The following is a 16740-nucleotide window of genomic DNA, read 5'->3' as shown; positions in this document are numbered from 1 at the left end:
TATTATTATAATATATATATATATATATATATATATATATATATATATATATATATAAAATAAATACAAATTCTTTGTGATGCAACTATAAGATTTATCTTACCTGAATTTTGCGTATCTAATAGAAATTTTGAAAGTGTCTCAGAGATATCTGTTAGATATGTTGTCTAGACAGTCTTTAAAAAAGATACATTTGGAAACTATCCGAATGGATCATTTTTTTCTTGTTCAATAAATGATAAAATAAAAACGAGTGTTTCTGAATGCAAAAATAGGGTCTTTGTACTTATTGATTTAATATATGAATTTCACATTACTGTAGAATATCACAGAGAAACAGCTTTGTTTCTTTAGAAAGACGAACTTTTGATTCACATATAATGAGAGCATTTTGCCTGAAGCATTAATCATCAAGCGTTAAAGACATTTCTGAAGAACGCGGCCAGCGAAAGGAACGCATTTCATTTGCATTTCTTCGCGCGCGATCGGGATTGCGCTTAACTTTCACGCATTCCTCGATAAACGCGTTTGCCAGTTTAAGACTACGATCGTTGTTTCCTTACCGCAACTTTATTTCTCTTACTTCACGGAAGAAATGTTAATCGGCTCGGTTAGCTCCGATTTCTTCTTCACAGTCATCATTTCATATGACTGAAATATAAATTAATTATAAATTCTTTTTTTTTACTGAGATATTTAACTTTTCGTAAAATACAAAAATCTGGAAGTATTGTATATTAAAATTAATGAATGATAGTATATATATATATTCTTTAAATGAATTTATATCTTAAAAATATAACTACGCACCGATTACTTTTGGATTTTCAACCTAATTAATCTTAAATATTAACAATTCCCTCAAATTATACTAAATTAAATATTTTTGAAGTGCTTTTAAAAGCAATATAAACATATAAACATAAAATTAAGCTATCTATTATATCTTAGATACAAGCCAAAGAAGTTGTATGTAATATACGAAAAAATACTTTTCGACACAGAGGATTGTTTCAGTGTAAATTATTTTCTGATTTTGGTACTCCTAAGATATACATAATGTATCTCTTGTTGTTGAAAAGACATCTCAAACTTAGAATAAACAAGAGTAAAGTATTTTCTAAAATCGAGACAAAGCTTCAATTGCAGTATCAACCTATTTCATGATTATTATATTTTGTTCATTTGATGTTTTGTTAGTTCAATTTTGTTACTTCTAAAAGCACTTACTTTCGTATTTATTTTTTATATATATTTTGTTGTAGATTGGCTATGAACCTAACACTCCCATCTTCAAATATGGATATCTGCTAAACAACTTGAGCTCTAAAATTAGAAATAAATAATTAAATAATTATCTAATTAACGTTTGATTTTGATATCTTATTCCGATTTTTATCCGATTTCAATAGAAAACTAATTTGGGTTTTTTCCCGTAATTTACATTAAAAAGATATGAAGTCACACAGGAAGGAAACAATGGAAAAAGTAGGAAATATTTTATCCTATCTATTCTAGTAGTCCATCAGCGAGATAGAAATGTTAGAATTAGATAATAAATATCCGCACGCAGTTATGTTTATGATACTTTTTCTCGATCCTTCATCATTATCGGACCGGATTTCCTCTTTTTTTATTATTTATTAATTAGAGAATATGTCTTGATATATGATAGATCAATTTCTATATACATATATATATGTACTCTTTATCAATACCATATATCCTATGATATTTGACTGAGAATATTTCCTCATTTTACAGAACGGACTGGAAGAATGTTGCAAGGCTGTGGCGAAACGGCAAATCGACGGCGATGAGTTGCTGGTGAGTCAATTATTAGTATATTGTTATGAAAAGAACGATCGTTCAAGCAATTTTCTGATTTTCATTTTCGGTTAATCCATCCTATGCTTTGCTGATGTTCCTGTCGATAACCTTTGAATACAGACTACGAAATGTCTTAAAAAATGAAACATTCAGATACTGGAATCTCAGTCTCCACGTTATCTGTAATTTAATCAACTTGAAAAATATTATTTTTAACAGATAAAGTTATATCAGCATATTTAAATATACTGGTTCAATTTTATAAGTAATATATATGATTTTTCATATATATGATTTTTATTAATTATTATATGATAATTATTATTGTGATTTTCTAGAATTTATATCTTTGTAAGAAGACATTTTTAGATCGTAGCTACGCGCATTTACCGCATATTTATCTTTTTATATGTATTTAAAAAATGTACTTTAGAAATTTTTGATGCGAAAAATAAATGGTTTATCTGTCTGAAAATGTCTTCTCGGTAATAAATTTCCAAAATTGCTGATTTAACTTGTAATTAGACACTTGTAGTTAAAGACGCGTGTCAGGCGATAATTATCTATCCACTTCCACTGATAACGCACGGACTGCATTTTTTTCTGGTTGCAACAGCAATATATTTCGAGACAGCCGGCGGCGACGCGTGCTCTCTTAACGGGACCTTAATTAATTGTAATTATTCCAGCACTTGACGGATGGGAAGCTGGCTCTCTGGAAGAGTGACCTCACGCGTCCACTGATAGGGTGAGAGAACGAACCAAATCCAGTTTTATTTCTGCCCGCATCATATTATTTTCTCTGCTCTTCTCTTCGCGGAATCGTGTCTCGTGATTTTCTCTTATAACGCGTTCTCTCTTAACGGTATCGGATTATTCAGTATGCGAACTCATCGCATTCACATACCGTTTACAAGTGTTTACGTACTTAAGGAGCATGAACGTAAGGCATAATCCGACTAGGTATTTCTTAAATAGAAAATGCCGTGTAATATATGATTTTAAAGTCGTCTCGTTTTTAAATTTTTTTGTATTTTTTTAAATTTAAAATTTATCTTTATTCCCCGAAATAATTTTTTAGTAGCAAGAAATTATTGACTTACACGACGCAGCAAGAATGTGCTACGTGGCTCATTCTTTATATAAAGACGCCATCGCAAGCTATTTGCCTGGATGTGTTTCGCGCGACTGGATAATTATTTGATGACTGCAAGTCGTGCATAAATGCATAAGTCTATCGCGTAGGTCGTATTCGATCATTCCACTACATTCGTGTCGATTTAATGTTTTATGGTTTAACGTTTTACACTGTTCTTTATTGCTTAACACAATTCTCTATTTCTCTTACACAAAAATTAATATTTTATTATAAGATATTTGATAAATATTTTTTAATATTGGTTAAAAAATAATGACAATAATATAAATTTAATTAGATTAAAAATATTGAAATAATGAAAAAAGTAATAATGTTAATAACGAACCGATAATTGATGTTCGTATGTGAATTTTTTAGTAAGATTAAAATTACTGATAATAATTAATTAAACATTGGTCCTGATTCATGCTCGCAAATAGTATACATATTTAAAATAAATAATATAATATAATATAAATCTCCTTTTTAAGTCATTCAATGCATTAATATGATGAACCGTTATTGACATTGTTATTACTTTTTTTTAATATTGTTTCACTGGATTGCGAGCTTCTTGAAATAATTCTTAATTTAAATTAAAATAAGAATGGATTACGAACAAAAAATTTGAATATTTATTAGAAAAATGTATATAATGCAGATTGTAATAAATAATGAAACAGACATTTCGAATGTTTCGATCTGTATTAGTTCATTTTTAAAGACAAGTCATTTTGAATGGTTTATAATATGAATATCGAATGGCAATTTGAAAAGTTATATTATAATATTACCAAATCGTAAGTTTTGTTAAGATTTACGAATCTATCTAGTAATGATAATTTTTATATTTTAAAACTACCGTTCGACATTTGTATTATATACTATTCAAAATGATTTGTCTTTGTCTAATAATGAAAATAATCTGATAATTGAACCATCTCATTGTTTATTACAATTATTATATAAATCTTAGCGTAATCAATAAACGTTCAGCTTGCATTATTATTTTGTCTTCGCTTGTATTATTATTGTCGTCCATTATTCTTTCAAATTGATTAACTTCTGTCGCAGAAAATTATGGACATTTGTGCAAGAATTGAATAAGTCTCCAGAATTATATCTACTGGACAAGATTATAGAAATACAACAAAACGATGATCATTTGAGCGATAGCGGTTCCTGGGGAACTGACTTCGAGGATGAAGCAGCCGAGGAAAATAATTCTACCGCAAATGTGCAAGAAATCATAAAACCAAATCTGATCAAAAACAAACAAGAATCTTTACAGAATAATAGGATACCGATTAGTAGTAGAATACCAACGCTATTACAGTCGAAGAAAATAATAAAACTGGAGCAGGAAGAGACTTACGCCAATTGCAAATCTTCTCCAGAAGAGGAGAATATGTATGCGAATTGTCAGGAAATGAAACCACCGCCGATGAGAAATGTTTCAAGGCTACACAGTGAGTTGGAGAAAACTCTAGCCGGGAAATTAAAGTTGGAATTGGAAGAGTTGAAGCGGAGGAACGGTCCAACAAAGAAACCTGAGATCAGGCCGAAACCGGAGACTCTGCCTTTGAGAAGAATTCCGATGACAGCTTCCGATAAGAAATCTCCGCAGAAATCTTTCCTGCACAATGGACCAAAGATGCACGAACGTGTTTCTAATGAACAAAGCAAAACACAAAGTTAGTTATTTTAAAATGTCTTAATTTTTTCGATATGGAAATTTTGATTTTTTAATGTAATATTACTAAATATTATATTACTTGGGTTTCCAGGAAGAATGAGTGTGCCGCCGCCACCGGAACCCAAGAGAAACAAGGACATGTCCGAGGAAATCAAGAAAGGAGCCGATAAAGAGTTATCGAAACTACCGGTCATCTTAAGAAATTTTGACCTTGTGGCAAATTTACCGGCACAAACGGAAGAGAGCGAGGACGAGTATGAGGCATTCGACGAAAACATCATTGAGAAGAATGAGATCTCGCGAGTCGATAGTAAGCAGTCGTTGCACAGCGGTCGCCAGGGATCAGTCGAAAGCGTTTACAAGTCTCCTAGCGCTGCGAGTCACGAGGAAGAAGAGGATTACGAGATTTATGAATCTATCACGGAAACGGTAAATCAAAACGGTTCAATGGCTTCTTCAGAATTATGCTTATGATTCGAGACACAGTGTATTATTTATTTTTTTACTATCATGTTGCATTAGCCGGAGGATAATGATTATTTAAGCCCCATTCAAAGGACAAATGACATACAAGAACCACCTCCTTTACCCGCTAAACCATCGCCGCCTCCACTGTCTTCGACTCTTCCCAGTAGAACCAGATCGGAGAAAGGTACGTGTATTCTTCAGCATTATAAACAGAATGAATAAACAAGCAATTAAAAAATATTACAGTTTCATATAAAATGTTATAACATGATACAATCTTATGAATACTAAATTCTGTTGGTAGATTATTATTTCTTATATTACATTTTGATCTTAGTGATGATAATGCTTAATAGAAAATTATAAATAATATTTTTTTTTCTTTCAAAAATATAATCTAAAACACTCAAGAATACTTGAGAAAACTTTAAAGATAGGAAAATTTTATTTGTTACTACTCAATACTATGTTTAACTTATCTGAAGCATGATTAGATACAAACCATTTGTGCGAATTCGTTATTAGGATTAGATTAATTTAGATTAGATAAATAGATTAGATAAATTAGGATTAGATTAGACGTATTAATAATGTCATGAAACATACATTCTGGTAAATACGGAAAAAATGCATGGTACCGTAGACTCGAGACGAGAGACGAGTGCAGGATCATTCGTAAGAACTTCTGAGCATATGTTCGACAAATGCTGCTTATTGTTGGTTCCCATGCAACCTGATGCATGCATTGCCATCGCAACACTGCGGACAGTCGCATATCGGCCACAGTCATCAAAGCTGGATTCACGAAACATAACGTTCTCTCTTTGTGATAGTAAAACGACGCAGAATAGTGTTTTGTGGTCGCAGTATGTCAACGACGTTGCCGCAATTATTTGCTATTTTTCGTATGAAAGAAGTCAAAGCGAGACCTTCGATCTTCAATATGAATAAAAGATTTCAAACGTCGAGCGGGATCGGCAAGATAAATCGTCGTGGATTTTCAATTCGAATGTGAGACAACAGTACAAAACGTCAAGTCGTGGAGAGAGTCTACGTTCTAGGTCTGTTTTCTATAATTGAACTATGTATTCAAATAGGTATATATTTGTTATTTGGTTAAAGCGAGAAAGAAAGTTTTAGTACAGTCTAGTGCAAGAATAAAAAATAAGCTCTATTTTCGATTGATATAATCGAAAACTATATAGCTCTGTTTTTTATACTTTTTGCATTTAAAGTGAAATAGGTATATGTTTGATATTTGGTGATATTTGGCAATAGCGAGAAGGAAAATTGTAGTACATGGCTCAGGTGCAGCAATAAAAAACAAATCTAATCTGTGTATATAATGAATTTTTTGAAAAGAAACGAAGCGACAAGTTGCATGGACAGAGAAGAGAAATACTAGCTATTTCTAATTGTGATTCGTACGACGTGCGCGTGTGGAAGGATTTGATAAGAGATCGAGAGAGCGAAATACTAGGTGATGGAATGTGTTCCTGTTTTTATCTGCGTCTGAGCAAACAGCTCCTAGGAGGCCTGGGCACGCGCCTGGCCGATGAGGTCGCCGATATGATAGTGCGGATCAAGAGAGGCCTGTCTACGTGTTGTTATTCGCAACCACCTGAGCCGCCAGGTACACAAAATGATTAAACAACGCATTGTTCGATGACTTATCATTTGCTCCGGTACAATGTCATGCGATCGTAATATTACGTGAGAATGTTTCATTAATGGAACATCTGTTCGCTCTTCATTTACCGAAGATCTGCCGTCGAATCTGGCGGATGGAAATAAATTAAATTTTGGAAATTAATCTTGCTTTCCATATGCATCAATTTTCAATAATTATATCATAATATATCAATTATATCATAATAATTTAATATAATTATGTCTTTACAATGTAATTCATAATTAATATTTGCAATATATAAATAATTTATGAAGATAAAATTATCCAAATATCACCGTGATATCAGCAGGTAAATTATTTTATTAAAAAATTGGTGACAAAGTTTCCGAAATAACACATAGGTAAATTTTATACATTATTTATTCGAGTATATTATGTTTATTCTATTAAATTTCTCGACTATTAAAAATATAAGTACGTGATCTTCCTTTTGTATATTTACTCTCTAACAATCGGAATTCATGTTATTGATAATCATTGCTCATATTATTTCTATACGTCTCACATTTTAGTTTACTGCCTTAGGAAATAACACGTACTACTGACAATTTTATTTTCTTTTTACAAAGAAAACCACTTTTATCGGATCTTCTTTGTTTTCCGTAATCACTGCATAAGATCGTTGACTCTCCCGTTCTGATTTACGGAAGTTATTCTTGGAACTTGAATGTCCCATGCCGAGAGACCAACGGATTGACCACTTTTCTTTTTTCACAATGCTTTAAAAGGCTCGCTCTGGAGTCAAATATCAGTTTCATCGGGATTTTTACGACAACCGTATCGTGTGCGCGTTTTCAAATCAGTTTCCGAAGAATGCGTTTTAGATGAAAAATTCATGACAATATACTGTTGATACTTTTAAACGTATTCGTATCGAAATATACGTGATAAATTTGCAGCACAATGGCAACTATAATTAGCGATACAAAACGAAATATATCGCTCCATATGACGGTACGCCGGCAAACGAATTTTTCAGAGTGTTTGACACAGGAAACTCTTACGCAAGCTAGACTTAACTTAGCAAGTTAGTAATGTGATTTTCCTGTATTTTAATACTAAAACTGTCGATGATGTTACTTTAGTTCCACTATTAAGTGCTTCCCATTTAGTGATACAAGTCGATACGAATATTCATTCTGTCTTTCTTAATATGCAGTAACAAAAAAATGAAACTTGTGTCGACTTATATATCACCAAATGGTAAGCACCTATTATTTCAATTTTTTCTTTTTCGTATTAAATATACAGTACAGAATATGGAACATATATGAATATAATGCAAATATTTCTAACAATATAAATAATATCATAACAACTTCTTACTAACTGAAAACAGGAATAGGAAATTGTTAAATTAGTTAGTACTTTCGGTAGTTTTAGTTAGTACTTTCGGAACGTCATCGGCGATTTTAGTGTTAAGAAAATTTTTACATGTTTATACAACGATGTATATTTTATTTATGGTACAATCGTTATCATTTTTATAAATCAAAATTCTTATTAAATTATATAGTTGTTACTGAATTTCTCTTTTGATAATACAAATTTTTAATATTATATGCATTTTATTTCCATTCTTTGGAACTTTATATTTATTGTACGAATGTAAAAAGTTTATTACACATTGATACATGTATTATGTAAATATGTAGTAATTATTGTATCAATTTACGACATTCCCTTGTATGTTGGTCTTTATCTTGATATATTTTTATATATTTGCAGAGCGATTACCGGATAAGAAATCAGCCACGTTACCTCATGCTGGCAGTAACACTTCGATGTCAACTGAGAGAGCCACACGGCCGCTACCACCGCCGCCTGAAAGATCTTATATAGACAAGCCCTGGTTTCATAATATTTCTAGAGATCAAGCAATTATTCTGATTAAAGAACGTATGTATTAGTTTTTTTTAATTAAAATTATATTTCTAATACTTAAGTTTTGCAAAGAGAAACTCAAGTATATATTTTTTTAATTATCAAAATTGAGATCGTAAATTATAACTTTAGAAAACATTATAATAGAAATATCTAAGAGTAAAAATATAAGAACATTATAATAGAAATATCTTATATCAATATATTTGATCTACTTTATCAATTTTCTATTATAAAATTTTTTACTTAAGATATGAAAATAATGTAGAATTTATAATTTGATACGGTAGTAGAGGTAGTTATTGAATATGTAATTGTATATTTTTAGAAGGTACTTACAGTAATCCACAAGACGGATATTTTCTTTTGAGACCATCAACGACAAATCTTGGTAATCCTTTAACCTTAGTTCTTTGGTATAAAGATAGGGTCTACAATGTTCCGGTCAGAAAAAGAAGTGACAATAGGTATATACCTTGTTTAACATTATTATTGTATTAAGATGTTTTCTGCTGTATATTTAATAATATTCGAATCCAATTTTAGTTGTTGTGAGAAACATTATGTTAATGTTGTATTAACCTGATAAAATGATTGGACAAAATTTTATAGGACCAACATTTTACATATAATTGAAAAATTTTAATATATCAGCTTATTTTATCTTAAGAGTACAGATATGAAAATTCTCCTTTTCGCGATGATAATAATTTGCGTGCAATACTTATATAGTTATTTCTTGTTAATTTATTATTAACATGTACAAAAATTTGGTTTAGAAGAATGTTACTTACAATTGTTTATAGATACGCATTGGGCTCCGCGAAAGTGAACGAGCTGTCTTTCTCGACGGTTGAAGAAATCATAGTGTTTCATATGAAGGAAGAACTCATGCTCTACAGCGGCGGCGTACAGACCGGAAGTACTAAATTGACTGATACTCCACCAAAGTGATTTTAGTCCACTACGTCCAATTCTATTCTAGGCAGGAAGAAAAAAATTTTCGTCGATAATTTCGCTGTACATAAGAGTTATATATGACGTGTATAAACACTGCCGAGCAAACATTTTTGCTAGATATTTCAACAATATAAAGAATAGGTTAATCAACAAGAATTTAAGTGATGCCTTTGTATGCATTTATAATACATGAATCATTTTCGTAATCGCATTGCACAAAATTATTGTTTTTTTAATATAATATTATTCCAATAACATTGATTCGATTTTTATAGGAGTCTAAGATTCATCTTGACAATTATACGTGCCTTCAATAAAATGACGTAATGAGCTCGAATATTGAACGGATCTCTATTATGATACACATATTACATATATTTTTAATATATATCTCAATCTCTTACTAAGTAGATATAGTATATTAAGAATAAAAGTTCATAGCGCTACTTCATTTGTCATGTTTTTTAAAAAAAATTTTGGCAATTATGCTATTCGATAGAGCAAAGATAGAAAGATAGAGCTTTAATAGAATCTATGTTTTTTTTTTAATTGCAATACGCGCGTTCGCGATGATTTTTTAAATGAAGTTATGAGCAATTAAAAAATGCTTCTTTTAATTATTACTCTCGGTAACAAAAAATTAGAGACATTAAAAAGCGATTTTGTAGAGAAAACTTTAAGCTTTCACATTACAAAGTCGAAAATTTTTACAAGTTTTCTTAGACTGTGTCAGACCACAAAGTGATAAAAAATTTCATTTTTCCAGCTCGTAGCTTTCTATATGTAAAAATTATCAAATTCATAGAAATTCAAAAAATATAGCGACCTTTCGAAAATTGAGATTTTAAATCTTTTCTAAAGCCCTTTTTTCTATTTAAATTTTATTCATTTTAATAAAGTTATAATTGCTTGAATTTTGAAGTTTGTAGCGTTACAAACAACTTTTGTTCCAATCTAATATTTATGGCTACGATAAGAGAATAGTTTTTAAGATGAATTTTGTGAATGCTTCGTTAAGCGGGGAAGTGATATTGTATTGTTATTTTTTTATCAGTATTGTTATATTTTCGTCCACGCACTTTGTTGATCTACAGCTACTGATAAATAATTGTTTGTGTGTACGTGGACATTCGGATTTCAAGAAACCAATGACGTGTATGAAGGTTTTATTAAATCTTTCTTAACAAATTATACAGATGCTTCTTTATGCGTATACGAGATGAATCGCACATCCATAAATGAAACGGCGCAAAACCGATCTATCGTTTTCTTCCGTAGCTGTTTACGTTTTCTCTTGTCTCTGATTCTGACAAGGAAGCTTGTCAATTGCGACTATGCGCGATCCAATTTTGTAAATGTGAATCATACGAGTTGCGCACACGTCTGCGCCGGTTGACTGTATCTCTCTTGCTACCGAGAATGTGAATGATAACGATAACGCCGACCAAGCCATCGAACATATTGATAAACGATTTCGAAGTTGTTACCATCGTTGCGCGATCAGTGGAATTTCTTCGGTGGGCGAAGTTGATTCTTGTTAGTTGTGGAGAGACTTCCAGCGATCGATTGTCGTAGATTCATGATACGTCGTAATTGTATACGTTATCTCTTTTCGCGTGATCACAACAATTATCGTCTACGTGTGCGTGCCCCTGAACTGTGAGCTAAGCTAATTGATGGAAGTGAAATCATAATGTCCTTCACGTTAACTTGGGTGTCATGAGTCAATATATCTAACCAAATCACTTAAAGACTCTGTGATCTTAGAGGAAAGGGAACATTTGATGTATAAAGATACCTAAGTATATTTTTTATTGAATGTTTCTAATACGTGACGTAATAATTAGAAACTATTACGTCGATAAAATTCATGACATTCGAGCGCTAAATGTTATCTGGTAATAATCTTTCTTTAATTATAACGAGCCATATTATTGACATTGTATTTATTTGCTTGCTGCACACAGGATTTTTTACAAGTTGAATTGTAATTACTTCATAAGTTTATCATTTATATCTATTTAATTTTAGCAAAATTTTCAGCATTAGCTCCAATTTATAAAGCCTGAAAAATATACTATAAACTCCAATTTAAAAAATGCCTGAAAAATTCAAAAGCTTGTAGACGAAGAATTTCCGCGTTTTCTGCGCTTTTTTGTCAAAATTGTCCAATGCTTTTATCAGGAAGAAAAAGAAATATTTTGGAGACGGGCTACATTCATTTTGGATGCTTTCAACGCTTATATCCTTTTTTTATGATAATTTTTCCGGAATCCTGTTTGAAAATACGCGCGAATGGCCTGCGATCACGTGAACGTTGTGGAGGTTGTGGTCGTGACTCATGGATAAGACCTAGTTACATTTCGAGAACATGTTTGCGATGTCGTGGTACTTCCAGTGATAGATACATCTACAGTACAAAGGGTAGACAAGAAAGAGGGAGAGGGACGGCGGGATGAACGGATTATACGACGAATTTGTGCGCACCGTCTCATTAACTGTTGACAAGTGGAGCCGTCAATTGAATGCTTCATACGGCACTATCACTTAGAAAACTTTTGTAGGCGCGGATTTGAGTGGGGCGTGTTTAGCTGCATTAGACAAGGAAGACGAAGAAGAAGAAGAAGAAGAAGAAGAAGAAGAAGAAGAAGATGCTGTCGTGAAACCCGAACTCCGACCTGGCCCCTGACAGGCACTACGGACGCGATAAACAATGTTGACGTGATTCAATGGCGCTCTGCGAGCAAGAGGACGTTGCAAAGGACAGGATAAGACGAGGGTGAGAGGAGCAGAACGAAAGCAAGATTACAGAACCATGTTACCGCCTGTACGAGTAGATAAGACGTGTTAATCGTGGAGAACGCTGATCCAAGAGCAATGGATGATGAACAGCCGGCGAGGGAAGCCAACAAGATCTGTGGAGTCTGTGGTGACCGGGCACTTGGTTACAATTTCAGCGCTGTCTCTTGTGAGAGCTGCAAGGCTTTCTTCAGGAGAAATGCATTGAAGAACAAGGTGAATTCCGCTCCAATTTGAAGCATTTTTATCTGATTTCTCTCAGAGTAATCTTAATTTCGTATTCAGAAAACCTTGATTTTGAATCTTTAGTCCGTATTTATAGTCAGATCTTTAAAGCTTCCTTAAATTTATCTTTGAGATGCTCAGTAGCCAATAAAGTAATTCGTAGAGCATCTAGAGATAAATTTAAGGAAACCTTAAATATAAAGCCTTATGAATATTGGCATAATTCTTTGAATTCTTGGAGACTCAAATGAATTTTCTGTTTAATTATTTCTGAGGAAACTGCTTTAAAAAGAAATTTTATTTTATCTTCCAGCATTAATTTTAAAGTCGAGAAATTCTTTCTTAAATTTAAATATGACTTATTAAAAGAATTATATATTAAGTAAACATTGTTGGATTGCATATGATTCATTAGTAATTTAATGCTTTATGAATTTTAAGTTCTCAAAAAAAAAATAAATCACGTCATTGTGTTAAATTATTAGTTAGTTTGAATCATTTCGAAAGAACTTAAAAGATTAATCTTAATATTAAAGAGAACTTAATTCAAATTCAGTTTTTTCACATTCAAAAAGTAGATCAAATCTTTCTTAAACCGATAATTTTTTAAATTTTCTATAACTAATTAATAATTTCATGTTTTGAAGATTTTGTCATTGAGAAGAATTTTGCAGTGTTTGATCGATCGTAATTTGTTTACTAATGCGATTGGAACATCTTATTTAATCTTCCAAAAGCTTAATAATGGGCATAGAAAATGCAATTATTAATCTTAAAAGCAACATCTGCACATTGAAATTTATTGATAATAGACTGTTAAGAATATTAGATAAGATGTATTTTCTTTCAAATAATACTAATATTTTAGCACTTAAAACTGATATTTTTGCATTTAAAATAATTTTTATTTAGCAGGGCAAAAAATTATTATATTTGTGAGATTAATTAAAAACAGATCGATACAGATATCAAGATAACGAAGTTCTTTGCTTACATGATATTTTTGAAATTTATAAGAACGTTATCAGTAAATATATAAAATGACATATTTTATACATTATAAGCTAAAAAAGAAATATGTATTCTTGTTGTAGGACTTTAAATGCCCCTTCACGGAAAACTGTAACATTACGACTATAACCAGACGATTTTGTCAAAAATGTCGTTTGGACAAATGTTTTAATATTGGCATGCGCAAGGATTATATTATGTCTGAGGAGGACAAAGTTTTGAAACGTAAGAAGATCGAAAAGAACCGCGCAAAGAAACGATCTCAGCTTGACAATGGCAAAACATCAAAGACCAAAAAGGATTGCATGGATGACTGTACGTTTGAAGACACATCAATGTCGATCAATTCGGTCGCATCGACAATATCGGAAACATATTTTTGGAAGTCCGATAGAAAATACACAGACCTAGATAGCAATAGGCAAAACGTCGTTGAAAATATGAGTCCAGTGACAGCAGCGAGCGTGCCAAGTCCTTCAAGTCCACCAGAGAATACGAATATCGCCGAAACAAAGACTTTAGACATGATGAAGGAGTCCGTTCACGGTTTGAAGACTAATCTTGCAAGGTATGACCGACTTATCTAATATGTAGAGAAAGATACAAAAGTGAATTAATCAATGAAGATTAAATAGATATTATCTGTTTACAGCCGCGCGAGATTCGTCGATCTCAATGTAGCGCCTCAGAGTATAGAGACAGATAAAAACTCTTCTCTGAATTCAGGGAAATACGAGCAAAATTCGTTGCAATTCAATTCCGAGTTCGCAGATGTTATCCACGAATCATCAAACTACAGTTCTGCGTTTGAAGAAAACGTATCAAATTATTCCAAATTTGAGCAAACTCGCGAACAGAATTCTTACGTAGATCATGCTTTGCAAGGTGAGACAAGTCAGTCTGACTTGGATTCGTCGTCGCAACTTACGAAAGAAGAAACATCAATATGTCAAAAGCCGAAGGAAACGTGTTCAAGCGGGAGTAATTTGGTCACAAAGTTTAAGCAGAATCCCAGCCTACTAACAAAGTTTGTCAGTAATCCAAATTTAATAGCGAAAATATTTCAAGATCGGAGAGTAATAATGAAGATTATGACGGATCCTGACATGGTCACGTGCTTGGCAATGGATCCATATATCACGCAATTCTTGGAGGAGAACAATGCGATCGATACGATCATTGGGCGTGATGTCAAAACAAAAGTTCAATCCAAAGAAGCTCCGGAAAATAATAGTGATTCTAGATATACACCAAGATCTAAAGGGAGTCATGTGGAAAATCCAATTTTGACGGATTTGATTACGAACCGTAATTCGGAAGATTGCAAAGATCAAAATTTAGAATCTAATACAAATGCAGACTGGAATAAAAATACAGCTGATGTTACCAAAGATATTCTTCAGGACGTTCAAAGGTAGTCCGCGATGCATCATATTAAGTGTCATATTTTAACGATACACTATGAAATCCGCCTAAAATTTAATATTTGTTTCAGAATAGCAATTGCTGCCAATTCTATAGAATCTATCTTATGTGAAGCCATCAAATTAGAATACTCAGCATTTTCCAGTTTCGGTGGTAATCAAAGCAGCAGGGAATTGAATGATGCCGAGAGAGCGAAATTAAATGAGCTGATAGTTGCTAACAAAGCATTATTAGCTCCGTTAGACGATGATATAACGAATTTGGTTGACGAGGACTGTAAATTCAAAGTAACATCCAAAATGTTATGTCTTTTGTATATGTATAATTTGGGAAAAATAAATAATATAAACATAAAATATTTATTTGCAGAGTAATTTTGGACAATCTGATCCAATGTTGTTAGACGTTATAAATTTAACGGCTATAGCAATTAGACGTTTGATAAAGATGTCTAAGAAGATAAACGCCTTTAAGAATATGTGTCAAGAGGATCAGTTGGCTCTGTTAAAAGGTGGCTGTACAGAAATGATGATCTTAAGATCGGCCATTAATTACGATCCAGATAAAGACATGTGGAAGATACCCCATAGTCAAGAGAGCATGTCAAGTATCAAAGTTGACGTTCTGAAAGAAGCGAAAGGAAATTTATATGCGGAGCACGCAAGGTTCGTCAGAACATTTGACCGTCGGTGGCGAGATGAAAACATCATTTTGATTTTAAGCGCAATTGCTTTGTTTACTCCTGATAGACCGAGAGTTGTACATGGTGATGTTATTAAATTGGAGCAAGTAAGTCAAAAAATTTTTTACTTATTTTAACTTACTTATTTTAAAACATTCTTATACATTAAAATACATGTATATGGTTTACAATAAAATTTACATAATATAAAAGTTAACAGTCAACAATATAAAAGTTAACAGTTAATTTATAACATGTTTTTTTTAGCAAAATATTTTTTTTTATCTGATATGAAACATTTAGAAAATTAAATTTGTAAGATTATATTTTTTATAGATTTCTTTCTTTCAGAATTCGTACTATTATCTCCTTAGACGGTATCTCGAGAGTGTTTATCCTGGTTGCGAAGCTAAGTCCACATTCCTCAAATTAATACAGAAGATTTCTGAACTTCATAAACTGAATGATGAGGTCGTGGGAGTTTACTTGAACGTCAATCCATCCAGCGTAGAGCCGCTGCTTATAGAAATATTCGATTTAAAGCACTGATTAATAGTTTGTAAAGTCATGAGTTTCTATTTTATGTGTATAATGGGGAAATTGAATTAGTGCATTCGAATATAACATTCGTTGCGCATGTTTCTAGAGTTATTCATAAACAAGGAAAATACGATAGCTATATCGATCTGGATATTTTTATGAAAATGTGATTATTGTAAAATTTCAACTGCATTGCCTCTTGTATAAATACGTTTAAATATCTTCAAACGATGAAATGAAAACTATATATATATATATATATATATATATATATATATATATATATGTGTAGTATATAATAAATATATAATAGTAATATAGTAATAAGTAATACGTACACTAATAAGTAAACGTACGTACTAAGTAAACTTAATTATTATTAGTAATAA

General features: G+C 31.9%; 2 protein-coding genes across 2 annotated transcripts in view; both read left to right on the top strand.

Annotated features, from left to right (window-relative positions):
- LOC105624802 (lymphocyte cytosolic protein 2-like) overlaps positions 1-9875 on the top strand; it is a 12010-nt gene extending 2135 nt beyond the window's left edge. The window contains exons 2-9 of the mRNA XM_012206152.1: positions 1765-1827; positions 2520-2578; positions 4043-4662; positions 4756-5093; positions 5187-5316; positions 8554-8724; positions 9038-9176; positions 9516-9875. Coding sequence (XP_012061542.1) covers positions 1765-1827; positions 2520-2578; positions 4043-4662; positions 4756-5093; positions 5187-5316; positions 8554-8724; positions 9038-9176; positions 9516-9663 — 1668 coding nt within the window. The 3' untranslated portion in view covers positions 9664-9875. The remainder of the gene's footprint in view (positions 1-1764; positions 1828-2519; positions 2579-4042; positions 4663-4755; positions 5094-5186; positions 5317-8553; positions 8725-9037; positions 9177-9515) is intronic.
- Positions 9876-12546: 2671 nt separating this feature from the next.
- Positions 12547-16360, top strand: LOC105624801 (nuclear hormone receptor HR96). Its single transcript, XM_012206151.1, has 6 exons — positions 12547-12684; positions 13788-14272; positions 14357-15118; positions 15200-15416; positions 15499-15918; positions 16163-16360. Exons 1-6 carry the CDS (start codon positions 12547-12549, stop codon positions 16358-16360), a joined length of 2220 nt encoding a protein of 739 aa, XP_012061541.1.
- The last annotated feature ends 380 nt before the right edge of the window (positions 16361-16740 follow it).

The sequence above is a fragment of the Atta cephalotes genome (assembly GCF_000143395.1).
Source record: "Atta cephalotes unplaced genomic scaffold scaffold00089, whole genome shotgun sequence".
Classification (NCBI taxonomy): domain Eukaryota; kingdom Metazoa; phylum Arthropoda; class Insecta; order Hymenoptera; family Formicidae; genus Atta; species Atta cephalotes.
Note: the sequence above shows the minus strand (reverse complement) of the source record. Positions and strands in the feature narration are given on the sequence as shown.